The following is a 16709-nucleotide window of genomic DNA, read 5'->3' as shown; positions in this document are numbered from 1 at the left end:
TACTAGACACAGTGTATATGGTATTTTGACAAAACATTTTGTGAGAAATTTCATGATATAAAAATAAGAAAATATATTGGGAATTCCCTGGTGGTCCAGTGGTTAGGACTCAGCACTTTCACCACTGGGGCCCAGACTCGATTCCTGGTCGGGAACTAGGATCCCGTAGGCCAAGCAGTGTGGCCAAAAGGAAAAAAGAAAGAAAGAAAAGAAAAGAAAATGTAGACCAAGTAGAAGCACAATTAAGGGCATTTCTAAATAAACCTAAGGTAGTGCTAACTAATTGATAAATATCAACTTAAAAATGGCTTCTAGTGGAGTGAACCAGCATTCTGACTTGACACTGTTCTGTAAAACATTTTCATCAATAACTTGAAAGAAAATACAGTGAGCATATTTATCAAATATGTGTGTTACTTATCTATTGCATCATAACAAATGTCCACAAATTTAGTGGCTTAAAACACACATATTATCTCACAGCATCTGTGAGTTAGGAGTTCAAGAATAGCTTAGTTGGGTCTTCTGCTTCAGTGTCTCTCACAAGGTTATGACCAAGATGTTGACCAGGGCTGGGTCTCGTCTGAAGGCTCAAATGGAGAAGGATCTGCTTCCAAGTTCATACAGTTGTTGGTCTAATTCAGTTCCTTGAGGGTTGCGGGCCTGAGGGCCTCAGACCCTAACTAACTCTTGGTGCAAGGCTACACTCAGTTCTTTGCCATGTGGACTTCTGCAATATGCCCTCCTAGCGACATGGAAGTCTCAATCTTATGTAAGCAAATGACTGAAGTGACATCCCATCTCCTTTCCTGTATTCTATTCACCACAGATCTTGTCAACACTCAAGGGGAAAGGATTACACAACAGTGTGAATACCAAGAGGCAGGCATCATTGGGGGCTATCTTAGTGTCTGCCCACCACTGTGTGTTTATCCAACATGTCAAATACTTTTCCAATTCAGATAATTTGCAATAGCTCTTCCCTCTCTGGAATGCTCTTCCCCCAGATAATCACATGATGAGCTCCTTCTCATCCTTCAAGCATCAGGTCAAATGTCATCACCTCAGAGATGTAACATTTATTCAAACTCCAAAATATCTTGTTTGTTTGTGTGCCTATTTCTCCTTAGTAGACTGTAACTTCCTTGGGGCCAGTCAACTTATCTGTCTCATTAACCTCAATATCTCTAGTGCCTAAAAGTGACTAAAATAGGCATTCAGTATTTATTGAATGAATGTACCAAAGTTGTGAGGGATAGATCTTATACTTTAGAATAATGAGTTTCATTTAATAATATAATAATATAAAAGTTAATAGAAATAAATGCAAGTATACTGCACTTGGGTCTAAAATATCAACTGGACAGAGATTAGGATGAAATGGTAACCCAATCCCATTTACCATCACATCAAAAAGAATAAAATACCTAGGAATAAACCTACCTAAGGAGGCAAATGACTTGTACTCTGAAAACTAAAAGACACTGATGAAAGAAATTGAAGATGACACAAACAGATGGAAAGTTGTACCATGTTCTTGGATTGGAGGAATCAATATTGTTAAAATAAGCATACTACCCAAGGCAATCTACAGATTCAGTGCAATCCCTATCAAATTACCAATGGCATTTTTCACAGAACTAGAACAAAATTTTTTAAAATTTGTATGGAAATACAAAAGACCCCGAATAGCCAAAACAATCTTGAGAAAGGAAAGCTAAGCTGGAGGAATCACGCTCCCTGACTTCAGACTATATTACAAAGCTACCGTCATCAAAACAATATGGAACAAAAAAGACACACTGATCAATGGAACAGGACACAAAGACCAGAAATAAACGCACGCACTTATGGTCAATTAATCTATGACAAAGGAGGCAAGAATATACAGTGGAGAAAAGACAGTTTCTTCAATAAGTGGTGCTGGGAAAACTGGACAGCTACATGTAAATCAATGAAATTAGAACATTAACACCATATACAAAAGTAAATTCAAAATGGATTAAAGACCTAAATGTAAGACTAGATATTACAAATGCTGGAGACAGTGTGGAGAAAAAGGAACCTTCCTACACTGTTGGTGGGAATGTAAATTGGTGCAGCCACTATGGGGAACAGTATGGAGGTTCCTTAAAAAACTAAAAATAGAGTTACCATATGATCTAGGAATTCCACTCTTGGGCATATATCCAGAGAAAACTCTAATTCGAAAAGATACATTAACCACAATGTTCACAGCAGTGCTGTTTACAACAGTCAAGACGTGGAAGCAACCTAAATGTTCATCAAGGGATGAATGGATAAAGAAGATGTGGCATATGTATACAATGGAATATTACTCAGCCATAAAAAAGAATGAAATAATGCCATTTGCAGCAACATAGATCAACCTAGAGACTATCATACTAAGTGAAATAAGTCAGACAGAGAAAGACAAATATATGATACCACTTATATATGAAATCTCAAAAAATGATACAGGGACTTCCCTGGCGGCCCAGTGGTTAAGACTCCATGCATCCACTGCAGGGGGCATGGGTTTAATCCCTGGTCGGGGACTAAGATCCCACATGACGTGACGTGCAGCCAAAAAAAAAAAAAAAAAAAAAAGATACAAATGAACTTATTTACAAAACAGAATTACACAGACATAGAAAACAAATTTATGGTTACCAAAGTAGAGAGAGGGGAGGGGGATAAATTAGGAGTTTGGGATTAACATATACACACTACTATATATAAAAAGGTAAACAACAAGGTCCTACTGTATAGTACAGGGAACTATATTTAATATCCTGTAATAATCTATAATGGGAAAGGATCTCAAAAAGAATCACTTTGCTGTACACCTGAAACTAACACAACATTGTAAATCAACTATACTTCAATAAGAAAAGAGAGCAAAATTTTTTTATAAAAGAAAAAGTTAGCAACATTTTACTTTAAAAATCTAGTCATTCTATCCAATAGATATGTAATGTGAGCCACATATGTAATTTAAAAGTTTCTAAAAAACTTTTTAAAAAGTAAAAAGAAACAGGTAAAATTAATTTTAATAATATATTTTATTAACCCAAATATTTAAAATTTTGTCATTTTAACATATAATCAATATAAAAATCACTGCAATATTTCACTTTCTTAATTTTGTACTTTGTAATTCAGGGCGTATTTTACACTTATGTCTCAATTCAGGTTAGCCACATTTCAAGAGCTCAGTAGCTACATGTAATTTTATTTATTTATTTATGGCTGCATTGGGTCTTCATTGCTGTGAACAGGCTTCCTCTGTTGTGGCGAGCGGGGGCTACTCTTCGTTGCGGTGCGCAGGCTTCTCATTGTGGTGGCTTCTGTTGTGGCAGAGCACAGGCTCTAGGCCCGTGGGCTTCAGTAGTTGTGGCAAGTGGGCTCAGTAGTTGTGGCTCGCAGGCTCTAGAGCACAGGCTCAGTAGTTGTGGCACACGGGCTTAGCTGCTCCGTGGCAGCTAAGATCCTGGGAAGATCCTGGGATCTTCCTGGACCAGGGCTTGAACCCACGTCCACTGCATTGGCAGGCAGGTTCTTAACCACTGCGCCACCAGGGAAGTCCTACATGTAATATTATAAGTGGCATTTTTATTTACAACTAGATTGTAGAGGTTCTTGCATTTGAACTTTATCCTGCAGAGGTGCCATTATAAACTTCTGAGCAAATAAATGATATGACATAATTACCATATAACTAGTCCTTAGTGAGTATGTAGTATATGCCAGGCCCTATTCTAAATGCTTCCTATACATTAATTTAATCCATTCACAATCCTATGAAGCAAGTATTATTATTATCCTTTTACATGATACTATCATGAGTAACATGTTGGCAGTGTGCAGGATAGATTAAAAAGGGAAGAGACTGGCAAGAATTAGGTTATTTTTATTTACTTATTTACATCCCACTTTGACCTAGATAATATTTCAGGTGGCTTGTGACAGTGCATAAGATAAGACAAAATAACATGAATTGAACATGGGACAAAAGAAGAAATAAAAACATCTCTGCTGAAATGATCTGATCCCTGGATGTTAAAATCTCTATGCATTTTTTTAATGTTACTTTATTGAAAAAACAATATTAAAATAAGAGAAATCTAAAGTAAAAAGTTTGCTGCAACCTCATCTAGTCAAAATGAGTTTCACTTTTGTTACTTTAAGTCTTTGTCCTTATGCATATTCAATTTTTACATGTTTGTAGTAATTCTATAGCTAGTATTTTATATTCTGTAGTTTTTGCTCAACATTATTCCATAATAACCTTTTTTCCTTTTGTTAGAGTCTTATTTTCTTTCTCTCCACTCCCCTGAACTGTAACCAATGCAAAAAGCCTGGTATATTTCTCTACATCATCCTCTATCCTCATTAAAACATATCCAAATATATATATATATATACACACACACACACACACACACACACACACACACACACATATATACAGAGGTTGTTGTTACAGTGGTATGTATGGTAGGTTTTTTAAAATGGGATCATATATTTCTGTATACATTGCTGTCCTCACCTGTTATTTCATGGGTATCTCTCCACTTCAATATAAACAGTTCTAATCAATTTTGATAGCTGTATAGTATTCCACATAAGATAATTTATCCAACAATTCCTCTCGTGATGGACATGTAGGCTGTTTTCAGGTTTTGTTTTTCTTAATTTCCTTTATTTATTTTTCCTTCTGCAAACAATTCTGTGGTAAACATCCCTACATCCCCGCATATATAATCTCCTTCTTTGCTGATTTTTTTTTTTTTGCTTATGTTTTTATTACTAAAAGACAGATTCCAGAATGGAATTCTTTTTGTTCCTCAAATATTTCAAGCTCTTTTTCATTCTGTATTATTTTATTGGTCACGCCATGCAGCTTGGGGGATCTTAGTTCCCCCATTACAGATCGAATCCGGGCCCCCAGCAGTGGAACCACCAAGTCCTAACCACTGGACTGCCAGGGAATTCCCTCTTTCTCATTCTAGAACCTTTGCACATACTAGTTTTTTTTCCTAAAATGCTTCCTAACACATACTAATCTGTAATTTAAATTTATTTATATAATTATTTAATGTTTGTTTCATCAATCAAGGGTAAGTTCCTTGAGAGCTGAATCCCATTCATGCTTTAGGTCTTATATCAGCTTAAATATAATTGTTTGTAGAGGTTTTCCATGCACCTCAATGCAAATTAATCCCCCCCATCATATTCTTTCATAAGCCCTCAACTTTTCTTTCTTAGAAATCATCACAATTTGTAATTATATATTTATTTGTATACTTATTTAATGTTGGTCTCTCCTCTAGGACTGCAGGGAGCACATCTATTTTGTTCACCAGTGTAACCCTTGCCTCCAGAAGAGTGTGTGGTGCGTAAAAGATGTTAAGTAAATAGTTATTAAATATTGAAAGCTTCTTGGGACTTCCCTGGTGGTCCAGTCGTTAAGAATCTGCCTTCCAATGCAGGGGACACAAGTTCGATCCATGCTTGGGGAACTAAGATCCCACATGCCATGGGGCAACTAAGCCCGCTCACCACAACTACTGAGCCTGCGTGCTCTAGAGCCCGCATGCCACAACCAGAGAGCCTGAGTGCTCTGAAGCCCACACGCCAGAACTAGAGAGAAGCCCACAGGCGGCGATGAAGAGCCCACATGCTGCAACGAAAGATCCCACGTGCCGCAACTAAGACCCAATGCAGCCGAATAAATTAATTAATTAAATATTTTTTAAAAATTGGTATGATGTGAATAATCCTGCTATTAAAAAAAATATTGAAAGCTTCTTAAAGGAGGTTGGGGCTTGGAGAAAATCATACTGTGGAGTCAATTTTCCTTCTATAACAATTTTTTAATATGAAATCTGCTTTGAGTGTTCATTAAGACATCTATGTCAAAAAACTAGTGTTAATATCACCAAAACCCTGCAGGGGAAAAGCAATTAGCTCTAAGGGATGGGATAGCTCCAAAGTACAATATGTGATCTAAGAAGGGAACGCAGAAAGGACCAATGGAATTTTGAGAGACAGCAATGGAATAGTTCCTCTCTCATTGACTTGATTCATTTATTCACTGCACAAGAATGTACTGAGCATCTACCATGTGCCAGACACTGTTCTAGGTGCTGGGGATATAACAGTGAACCAAAAAGACAAAACAAAAATAAAAACAAAAACAAACCCATCCCTCACAGGAAACAGATACTTGGAAAAATAAGCAGGGACTTCCTTAAGTGGTCCAGTGGTTAAGAATCCGCCTTCCAATGCAGGGGACGCAGGTTCATTCCCTGGTCGGGGAACTAAGACCCCACATGCCGTGGGGGAACTAAGACCCCACATGCCGTGGGGCAACTAAGCCCGTGCGCTCTGGAGCCCATGCACCACAACTAGAGAGCCGTGCGCCAAAACTACTGAGCCTGCACGCCCTGGAGCCCACAGGCCACAACTAGAGAAGCCTGCATGCCGCAACGAAGAGCCCGCGTGCCGCCACGAAATATCCCGTGTGCCACAACTAAGACCCAATGCAGCCAAATTAATTAATTAATCAATTTTAAAAAAGAAAATAAGCAAATTATACAGTATGTTAAGTTGAAGAGTGCTATGGAGAAAAAAATAACAGAGAGAAGGGAGATGGAAAGCAAGGAGGCATCAGGGAGGAGCGATTTTTTTTTAAGTATGGTCAGGGTAGATCTTAGGAAGCTGACATTGGAGCAAAGACTTGAAGGAAATGAAGGAGCCGGCCATATGAATATCTTGAAGAAAAGTGTTCTAGAGGGAGAAAGCCAGCACAAAGGGTCTGAGGCAGGAACATGCCTTGTGTATATGAGAAATAGCAAAGATGTCAGTGCGACTTGGGGCTCACCAGCTTGATGACGTTAGAAAAAAAGATGGGAGAATTTATGTATTAGTTGTCTTAGCAGACCATGCCATTTTCCTTCTTCCTTACTCCAGCTGCTACATTGAGTCATATGCACACTCAAGTAACATGCCTTGCCACCTCCTCCTTCCTACCTCACCCAGGGTGAGCCTTTTGATTTTCCACAACAGAGTCAACTGTGGGATTTTATGACTTCCTAAATATGGAGAGTTATACTTGGCTTATTTGTGTAGATTGTTGTTGTCACGGTCCTGAAGCCAAGAATCTAATTATACAATGAGGTAACTGACTGGGACCAGGGCACTATTAAAAGGCAGCATTAAGAAAATTTCTGCACTTTTGCAATTCATCACAAAAGTACCAATATTTCCCTTCCCTCTCCAACCAATCCACTTCTTGCACTTTTTTCAAAACCTACTTCTAAACTAATCATGACTAAAAAGTCACTCCTGATCAATCATAGTAACTACCGTAGATGTGCTCAAAGCATTTATACACTCAGAAGTGGATAATAGCTCCTTATTGACTACAGGACAAAATAGCAATTTCCTAATTTGATTTTCAAGATTCTCCCCCACCTGGGCTTAAAACTGTCTTACTATCTACCGTTTTGAGAACTCCCTCAAGCTAGCCGGTCATTCCCCAAAACATCATGCTCATTTCCACTTCTGCTCTTTTTTCATTTGTTCTCCACCTAAAATGTTCTCCGTTTCCACCTCCTACATGAAGCTTTCTTTAACCACCTTAGCTCACAGTAATTATCCCTTCTTCTAACTTCTATTCATTTGTCTATGTGGTGCATTTTATTTAATAATTTATTAGGGCAAACTCAAAATAAATTTTTCTGAACCTTCCCAACACACACACACACACACTGGACTCTCAAAATTTCTATCTAAACTGGCTGCCCAAGATTGGCTATTATCTTTGATGACTACTTTATACATACATACATACCTACACACACATTTATTGGACACATGCAATGGTTAACTTGGTGCTAAGCCCCTTATAATGCATTATACAATTTATTCTCTTGCCAGCATATCCATTTGTTCATTAAGTCTTGTGAATTCTACCCTATAAAAGTTTCTCAATTCCAACCTCACCTTTTCATCTTTACTATTAGGTCCTATTACAGGGCCTTAATCTCTCCCACCTAGACTACTGCAGTGAACCTCCCTGACCTCAGCTTTCTCCATTCCAATGCATCCCCTTTATTCCTGAGTGACAGCAAATCTAACGTCACTCTCCTAGCTACAGCCTCTGGTGGCTCCAAACCTTTTAGCTTGATAAGACCCTTTACAAACGTGCCCATTTACCTTCACAGATTCATCATGCTTTCCCCCTTGCTAGAAATATCCTTTGGTGTTTGCCCTGCAAACACCTCCTCTTCTTTCAAGATCCAGTTCAAAAGTCATCTCCCGTCTATAACTTTCCCTGACATTCCTGAGCAGGGCTGACTGAATCTCCATTTGTGCTTTCACGAGGCTGTAATATAGTCTTATTTTCTACCGATTACACTGTAATGGTTATATTACTATTCCCACATCTCCTTCCACCACTGAGTTTGTTCAGTACACTGCTATCTCTTTCCTCTCGATTCTGTATTCCCGCAGGCAAAAACCAGGATGTGGTGTAAACTATCCTGAACAAACACCTGTTGAAGAGAATTACTAGGATTTTTTTAAAAAATATCTTCAGAGAGCCTAGGACACAGCTCGACGGGTACTCATCTTTCAGGGAAGCCTGTTTTTATAGGAGCCTGGAGCCTCCCTGGTGAGGCACTCACCATAGAGTAGGTCTCATATCGGACTGGGAGAAGGCAGGAGTGGCCCTGACTGCCATACTGACGAATAGCTGAGTCTCACTGACCAACTCGGGTCGTGGCTAAGGGAGGGAGAGGAGTATGACTGACTGAGGGGTAGTAGCACAGTCAGACTGACAGACTAACCGAAGGTAGCAACAGGTCCCAACCGACTGCCTGACGGACCAAAGGCAGGAAGAAATGACGGCTGGCCTCGTCATCTTCGAAAAAGAGGATAGCCATCGAAGAGCTGCAAGGACGCCGAGCACGCGCTTCGCGCCGCGGCTCACGCGGAGGAGGACGGGAAAAGAGCAGGCTGGTAGCAAGCCTCGCTGAGTGCGCGTGCGCGGCAGTCTCGCCTTCCTCCTCCCCTCCCCCAGCCTCCCCGGCACTGCCGTCCATCCCCAACACTGCCACGCGGCCAGGCCCGCTCACCTTATGCCCTCTGGGGCTTCGCCGAGTGCGCACGCGCGGCAGCTCCATTTCCCCGCCCCTCACGTGGCCCCCCCCTCTCACCCTAGGCCGGCTCACGCCGGCCTGGCTGTACACGTGCGCGCACCCGTGCCCGCCTTCCTAGCCACGTGACTCCCGGCTCCGCGCTTGCTCCACTACAGCCTTCCTAGTTCTTACTGCGAGAATCCGGCGTTATGGCTGCCGCCGTTCCCCGCGCCGCTTCTCTCTCCCAATTGTTTCCCCTTCTCCTGTTCCTCCTGCTCCTCTCTGCTCCGCAAGGCGGCAGCGGCCTACACACCAAGGGCGCCCTTCCCCTGGATACAATCACTTTCTACAAGGTAACGGGGCGGGGGACATCGCGCGCAGGTGCAGCCAGACTGCCCAGGGGAGCGCGCACCCGTGGGGGACACGGGACAGAGAGCTGGCAGGAGGTGGTCTGTAGCGACAATCCCGTGACTTCCCACCGTCCTGTAGGACTGCTGGAATCTGGGCCGAGGCCGTATCATGACCATGGAGCATACGTGTTCCAGGGTCCCCGCGCACCTTTGCAGTATTTGCACTTGCTTCCTCTTTTGCAAGAGAACTGCAGAGGTGCAGCCGAGGGAGCCGGGTGCCTCTTCCCGTCGCATATGGGAAGAGGGCGGTGCCGGGCGAGATCCAATCCTCAAATCCCAAGTAGGAGACTCGGAGGGCGGTACTAGGCTGACGCCACCCGTCTGTGGTGGGGCAAGGGTGGAAACGCGGCTCGTTAGCCTGCGTTTCAGCGCCCTTCTCCCTTTGGCTTGGATTGCAGCCACTGTTCAGATATTCTGCGTCTCCTTAAAAAGTGCGAGAGTTAAGAATAAGCTTCGGTTCAACCACCCTACAGTGAGTGTCTTGGGCCTGGTGACAAATAAAATCGGGTCGAGACATGGAAGGAAGGATTCGCCTCTACCCCCGCTTTCATATTTACAGAATTGGGGTCTTGGCCTCGGTAAATGGACGTTGGAAATATTGAAGGCTGAATGCAGTCCCAATCCCTTAATGTTACACCCACTGGCACCTTTTTAACTTCGCCTATGAGATGGGCAAGCCAAGTGTTGAGATTTATTAATTTATTTTCTTTATTTGTACCCATTGCTGGGAAGTGAAACCAAGAAGTGGAGCTCTAAATCTCTAAATCTATCTCAAGTGGTTTAACTCTTCGTATTTTCGAAAGGGTTCCTTGTGGAGTTGGCACCTGTGGCTCACTGAATGCAAAGTTACAAGAATTTAAAAGTGTAGGTATGACTGGCTGATTGTCAGGCACACACCCCACAGCACCCTTTGCTTTGGGGGGCTTTCCTGGCAAAGTGACACCCCTACCACCCAAACGTGGATATGGGGTAACATCACAGACCAAATGTGACTTAGAGGGAAACTGCACTGTAACAGTAGTATTTCCTAATCAATTGGTGTGTCTCCATCTTTACAGCTACCACTCTAGTCTAGGCTATGGTTATGTGGCCTCCTCACTAGCCTCCCTGTTTTCACTCTGGAGCCTCTCAGTCCAGTAGCCTAAGTCCTATGTGATCTGACCCTTGCTTCCCTCTCCTCTCATCTCCTAACCATTCTCCTCTTTGTCCCCTCTGCTCCAACCACACATGCTGTGCCCTCTGTCCTTTTGGCTGTTCCTAGCTCATTACTGCCTTAGGCCCTTTGTACTGGCAGTTCTTTGTGACTAGAACATTCTTTGCCCAATCTTTGAAAGGCTGGTTGCTCCTCGTCGTTCAGGCTTGGATTAAATGTTACCTTCTCACATTTCCCCCTCCCCCAGTCTAAAGTGCCAGTCACATTACCCTGTTTGAGTTCTCTGTAGAGCACGCATCACTGATTTTTTTTTCTCGTCTAGTGTATTGTGTCCCACACTAGAATATTATATGCTTGTGAAGAACTACCTTGTGTATCTTGTTCACTGATCATCTGCACAACCTAGCAGGTTACCTGTTACATAGAAGATGCTCAATAATAATTTGTCGAATGAATGAACAAATGTTTTCTCCAGTCCCTTTCTAAATCTCACTCTCTTCCATCACTATTGAGCAAAAGGGGAGCTTCCTAGGGTTACCATATCCAGGAGACTTGTTCCATGCTTTGCCTTTCAGTGATTTCCAGTGTCTTTTTTTGTTTCTTGCCCTTTACCATCACTAAATGAGAAACCCTGTCTGTTTTCTTTACTGCTGTGTTCACTTAGAACAGTGCCTGGCACATGTTAGGTCCTCACTACCTTTTTATTGAATGAATAAATGAATAATGAATTCATCTATACATTGAAGAAGCAAGTTAACTAAATGTAGGTTATGTTGGAGCTGATTCCTCAAGGATGAAGAAAGGAGAGACTTCTATTTCTTTCTTTTTTTTTTGGCCGCACTGTGCCACATGTGGGATCTTAGTTCCCTGACTAGGGATCGAGTCCGTGCCCGCTACATTGGAAGCATGGAGTCTTAGCCACTGGATCACCAGGAAAGTCCCGAGAGAGATTTCTAAAGCAGTTAAGAGGTACAGGTTGAGTAAAAGAACAAGAAAAAATTAGCTATGCAAATGTTTGCCATTTAAAACCATTCTGCTGATGGCTAAGAATGGTGAAAATAAAAGATGAAGGCCTCTCAATTCTATTTCAGTGTTACACCACTGTATGATTATTAATATTATTCCATAATATAAAGGTAGGCCCCTTGAAGTTAGGTTTTCATGTGTTCTTTTATAAAATTTTCTCCCTGGATATGTAGCATCTGCTATCAAAGCCTGCCCTGGTTTTGTTCATTTATCAGATATTTTCGGAGCATCTGCCACATGTCAGGGCACTGTTGGGCACTAGGGATAATACAGCAGAAAACAGGTCAGAGACGGTCCTTATTCTCATAAATTATATTTTAGTGGAGAGGACCGGCAACAAGCAAATAAGGATTTCAGAGAGTGGTTAATGCAGTGAAGAAAGTAGCCTGCTAGAGTATGATGGAAATGAAGCAGAATTAGATGGTATGAGTGGGGGAGGCCTCCCCGTTAGGAGAGGACATTTGAACTGAGCTTTGACAGCCATGGAAAGAACCAGGGAAAGGGCACTCCAGCCAGCAGAGACAGCAAATGAAAAGGCCCTGAGTGGGAATGTTTGGTGTGTTGAACTGAAATAAGGCCAAATGGGCCAGAGGGATGTGATCTGATTTATATTTTTAAGTCTTCCCTGCTCTTAGACTCCAGAACTCAGACTTTCTGGGGTCAGTGACCACTTAAAGATTACCTGTTCTGGTCCCTTCTCCCTCTTCCCTTGTGTCCTCCGGCGCTGTTAAATATTTTTTAAAACCTAAAACGAAATGGACAGCAACCCACAGTAAGAAACAAGGACTAACAAAAGCTGGACTGATGTCAGATTGACTTAATTATGGCAGGGATTGCCTGTGATGAAAAATTAACCCGTAGTGATGACTTTGATTAGAAAAATTAAAAGTTGTAGGAGGAGGGGAGGCTGTACTACCAACCAGAGGCAGCTTATTAGATAAAATCTATGCATTGGGTGAAACCATCAAAATGAAGTTTTGGAATTCCTCAATAAGTTAAACATAGAATTGCTGTGTGACCCTGCAGTTCCACTCCTAGGTATATTCCCAAAAGAGATGAAAACAGGTGTTCAAACAAAAACTTGTACACAAATGTTTATAACAGCACTATTCACAAATAACCAAAAGGTGGAAACAACCCAAATGTCCATCTACTGATGAATGGGTAAACAAAATATGATATATCCATACAATGGAATATTTATTTGGCCATAAAAAGGAATGAAATACTGATGCATGCTACAACATGAATGAATCTTGAAAACATTATGCTAAGTGAAAGAAGCTAGACACAAAAGGTCACTTATTGTATGAGTCCATCAGAGTAGACAAATCCCTACAGACAGAAAGCAGATTAGTGGTTGCCGGGGGCTGGGGGAAGGAGGATTGGGGAATGACTGCTTAATGGATATGTGGTTCCTTTTCGGGTGATGAAAGTGTTCTGGAACTAGATATTAGTAATGGTTGTGCAACACAGTTAATGTAATAAATCCCTGTGATGTAAATTTTACCATAACTGAAATAGAAGTCTGGACCCTGACAGTTTAGGTCTTAGAGATCTAACTTCAAGGAAACTGTAGTGTAGGGAGGGGACATTGTCCCAAGCCTGGCCTCTCAGCAACTTCCTATGAGCCCTGAAATTGCAGAGTGCAAACTCTGGACTTCCTAGCCAGAGCATCCTCCGCGGTGCCAACTCCTTTATAGACGGTTGGTTGGTTTGGGTCAGATTTCTGGTTCATTGCCAGAGAAAGGCCCCTGGGATGATGGGCATGACAGGGGCCAACGTAGCGTGTGCTAAGGATGCATTTCCTTAGCCTTACCAAAAGGGCCACTGGAGGAGAAGGCCTTAGTACATCTATAGCATTGTTTGTTCCAGACAGTTTGATTAGTGTGAGCAACTACTTAATGGGGTACTCAATAGTAGACACCGTCAAATTGTTAAGTGAATCAATGGTGAATGAATGAATGAAGGTTAGTATATGAGAGCTTGTCTCCCTTGTGGGCTTATTTTCCACTCTGTTTCTTAAACAGGGGTCCCTTGGGAAAGAGAATTAGCCCCAAAGGTCCTTGGGAACCCCCACTTGCTCAGCTCTGTATGCCCTCAGGTCATTCCCAAAAGCAAGTTCGTCTTGGTGAAGTTTGACACCCAGTACCCCTATGGTGAGAAGCAGGATGAGTTCAAGCATCTGGCTGAAAACTCGGCTTCCAGCGATGATCTCTTGGTGGCAGAGGTGGGCATCTCAGGTATGGACAAGTCTGGGATGACTGAGGAGGGCAGAGGGGGAGGAAACTAGGAATTATTTCCCTACTTGTAGGGGGAATACCCAGTGCCTTTCTGTCTGAGCCACACACGAGGAGTATAAATGGGGTCATGTCCTCTCAAGGAGTCTGGTACCCACGGCAAGCTTAGCTTGAGCAGATTCTGTGACCACAGAACCTCAGCTCAGCCTTGCAGGTGCCTGAGGGGAGGGAATTCACCATCCTTCACCCTTCACCCACACTGACATCAAACTTACTGTGAGAGCTTGGTGCTCTCCTTGCAGGGGACTGTAGTCAGAGGGGGTGCCTTGCCTCCCCGGGGACAGCGTAGTCAGTTTTTCCATCTTCATTTCAGCTCTTTTGTACCACAACTATTGGGTTTGGGCTTTAGCTCAAATCCACCAGAGCTGCCACTAAACCAAGGGTAGCTCTCAATGATAGGGACAACTTTAATACATAGTTGCCAACATTTAGTGGTTTTTCAGTCTGTAAAAATGTACACAGACATTGCATTTTTAATTTTCACTTGAACCTCGCCTGAGAAGCGAGATGCATTATCTCCTTTTTATACTTGAGGAAAACTGAAGCTCAAGGAGCATAAATGATTTGTCTCAGGCTGTGGGGTAGCAAGGGGCTCATTCAGAACTCCTCCTAAGTGTGTATTCTTAGGAGGAATGCAGTAGGTTCTTCCCTCTCTGCTTCCTCCCAGCTGAGATGCCACAGTTCCCTAGTGAGCTCTTGAGTGGTCTTGGATAGAAGTAGCTGTCACACTTCTTCAGGGCAGTCGATCAAGTCTAACTCAACCGTGAGTCCACTCCTTTGGGGCTTTAATAATATTAACAATAGCTGACATTTCTGAAATGTTTATTATGTTCCAGGCCACTGTGCTAAGTGTTTTACATGTATGTCATCCTTGTGGCAACTCTGTGAAGAAAGTTTTATGACTCCCCAAATGAAGAAACAGATGCTTAGAGTAACTTGCTCAGGATTATAAAGTGCCAGAACTAGGATTGGAACCCCGCACTTCCTATACTACTACCCAGTAATAGGTGGTCTTGGCCATTTCTTCTTGGCCAGGTGTAAGAAACCAGTTGTAGCCCTTGGGGCTGCTACTGCCTTTTGGGAAAGACATAGCAAATACTAACAGCTACCACATACTAAACACTTAACTCTGTCAGGTTAAGTGCACATATCCCCTCATTGGGTCTTCCCAACAGCCCTCAAATGGTAGGGACTGAGTTCATTACCTACCACACATTCACTAAGCTCCAGCCAGACTACACTTTGTAATCCTTAAATATACCCAGCTCATTCCTGCCTCAGAGCTTTTGCACTTGCAGTCCTTTCTGCCTGAGACACTTTTCCCACAAATTGATGTGTCTGCTATTGATGTGTCTGATATGTCTCCTACATATTCAGGTCCCTCAGCTCATGTCATCTTCACAGGGAGGCCTTCCATGACCGCCCGAAGTGGGCCTTCTCACCCAGTCACTGTGTCATATCACCATTTTATTTTCGTCATAGCACTAATCACTTTGGTTCATTTGTTGATTATCTCTCTTCTCACTCTTTGAAGAGTATGAGCTCCTTGAGGTGAGAGAGCTTGATGCTCTTAATCACTCTAAATCACAACTAAGTCCCCAGCACTTAGAGCAGTCCCTGGCACATAGTGGGCATATAATAAATATGCAGAATTCCCCTTTTTCAGATGAGGAAAATGAAGTTCAGAGAGATTAAAGGATTTGACTAATGCCACATGGCTAGGAAGTAGCAGAGGAGGAATTCAAACAGCCGAGATTCTTCTTCCCCTCAGCTCAGATGGGCCTCACAGCAACCTCCTGCCATACCTTCCTCATGTCTTATTCCTTGTTTCTGGTTTCTATTCACAGATTATGGTGACAAGCTGAATATGGAGCTGAGTGAGAAGTACAAGCTGGATAAGGAGAACTACCCAGTCTTCTACCTCTTCCGGGATGGGGACTTTGAGAACCCAGTCCTATATAGTGGGGCAGTTAAGGTTGGAGCCATCCAGCGCTGGCTAAAGGGACATGGGGTTTACCTAGGTATGCCTGGTTGCCTGCCTGCATATGACACCCTTGCTGGAGAGTTCATCAGGGCCTCTGGTGTGGAGGCCCGCCAGGCCCTCTTGAAGCAGGGCCAGGACAACCTTGCAAGTGTGAAGGAGGCTGAGAAGAAGTGGGCCGAGCAATACCTTAAGATCATGGGAAAGATCTTAGACCAAGGTGAGGACTTCCCAGCCTCAGAGATGACCCGGATCACCAAGCTGATTGAGAAGAACAAGATGAGCGATGGGAAGAAGGAAGAGCTCCAGAAGAGCCTAAACATTTTGACTGCCTTCCAGAAGAAGGGGTCCGAGAAGCAGGAGCTATGAAAAGGCACTCCAGGGTTTTCAAGGGTTTGGTGGGGTGGGGAGGGGTAAGCTACCTGCTGGCTGTGAGATCTTCCTGGGATATAAGGGAGTGGTAGGAAAAGTGGCACTAAACCAGAAATCTGTGAGTATGCCCAGATATTGATGCTGGTGTGACTATGCTTGGAACATCTCTGTAACCAGTCGGGTATAGCTGGAACATTTACTCAGATGGCTTGTGAAATTCCCCCTCAGAAGGAATTGGTGCTATAAAGAAGAGTGTACTGCCCAGGTTTTTGACAGATATAATTCTGATTCAATTAAAGTTTCTGTGTTTTGGTTAAA

The 16709-nt window shown here is 42.6% G+C and overlaps 2 protein-coding genes across 2 annotated transcripts in view; one reads left to right on the top strand and one right to left on the bottom strand.

The window, feature by feature from the left end:
- The window catches only part of TMEM116 (transmembrane protein 116), a 216037-nt gene extending 206258 nt beyond the window's left edge, over positions 1 to 9779 (bottom strand). The window contains exon 1 of the mRNA XM_068563797.1: positions 9708 to 9779. The gene's annotated coding sequence lies outside the window, so the exon portion shown is untranslated. The remainder of the gene's footprint in view (positions 1 to 9707) is intronic.
- Positions 9243 to 16709, top strand: ERP29 (endoplasmic reticulum protein 29). Its single transcript, XM_068563798.1, has 3 exons — positions 9243 to 9502; positions 13843 to 13981; positions 15886 to 16709. The coding sequence occupies exons 1-3, from the start codon at positions 9359 to 9361 to the stop codon at positions 16386 to 16388; spliced, it is 786 nt and encodes a 261-aa protein (XP_068419899.1). The 5' UTR covers positions 9243 to 9358; the 3' UTR covers positions 16389 to 16709.

This window comes from Eschrichtius robustus, chromosome 14, assembly GCF_028021215.1.
Source record: "Eschrichtius robustus isolate mEscRob2 chromosome 14, mEscRob2.pri, whole genome shotgun sequence".
Taxonomy (NCBI): Eukaryota; Metazoa; Chordata; class Mammalia; order Artiodactyla; family Eschrichtiidae; genus Eschrichtius; species Eschrichtius robustus.
Note: the sequence above shows the minus strand (reverse complement) of the source record. Positions and strands in the feature narration are given on the sequence as shown.

Coding starts and splice junctions, on each gene's coding strand:
- ERP29 (XM_068563798.1), top strand. CDS start 9,359: ATGGCTGCCGCCGTTCCCCGCGCCGCTTCTCTCTCCCAATTGTTTCCC. Junction 9,503..13,842: donor ATACAATCACTTTCTACAAG/GTAACGGGGCGG, acceptor GTATGCCCTCAG/GTCATTCCCAAAAGCAAGTT. Junction 13,982..15,885: donor GGCAGAGGTGGGCATCTCAG/GTATGGACAAGT, acceptor TTCTATTCACAG/ATTATGGTGACAAGCTGAAT.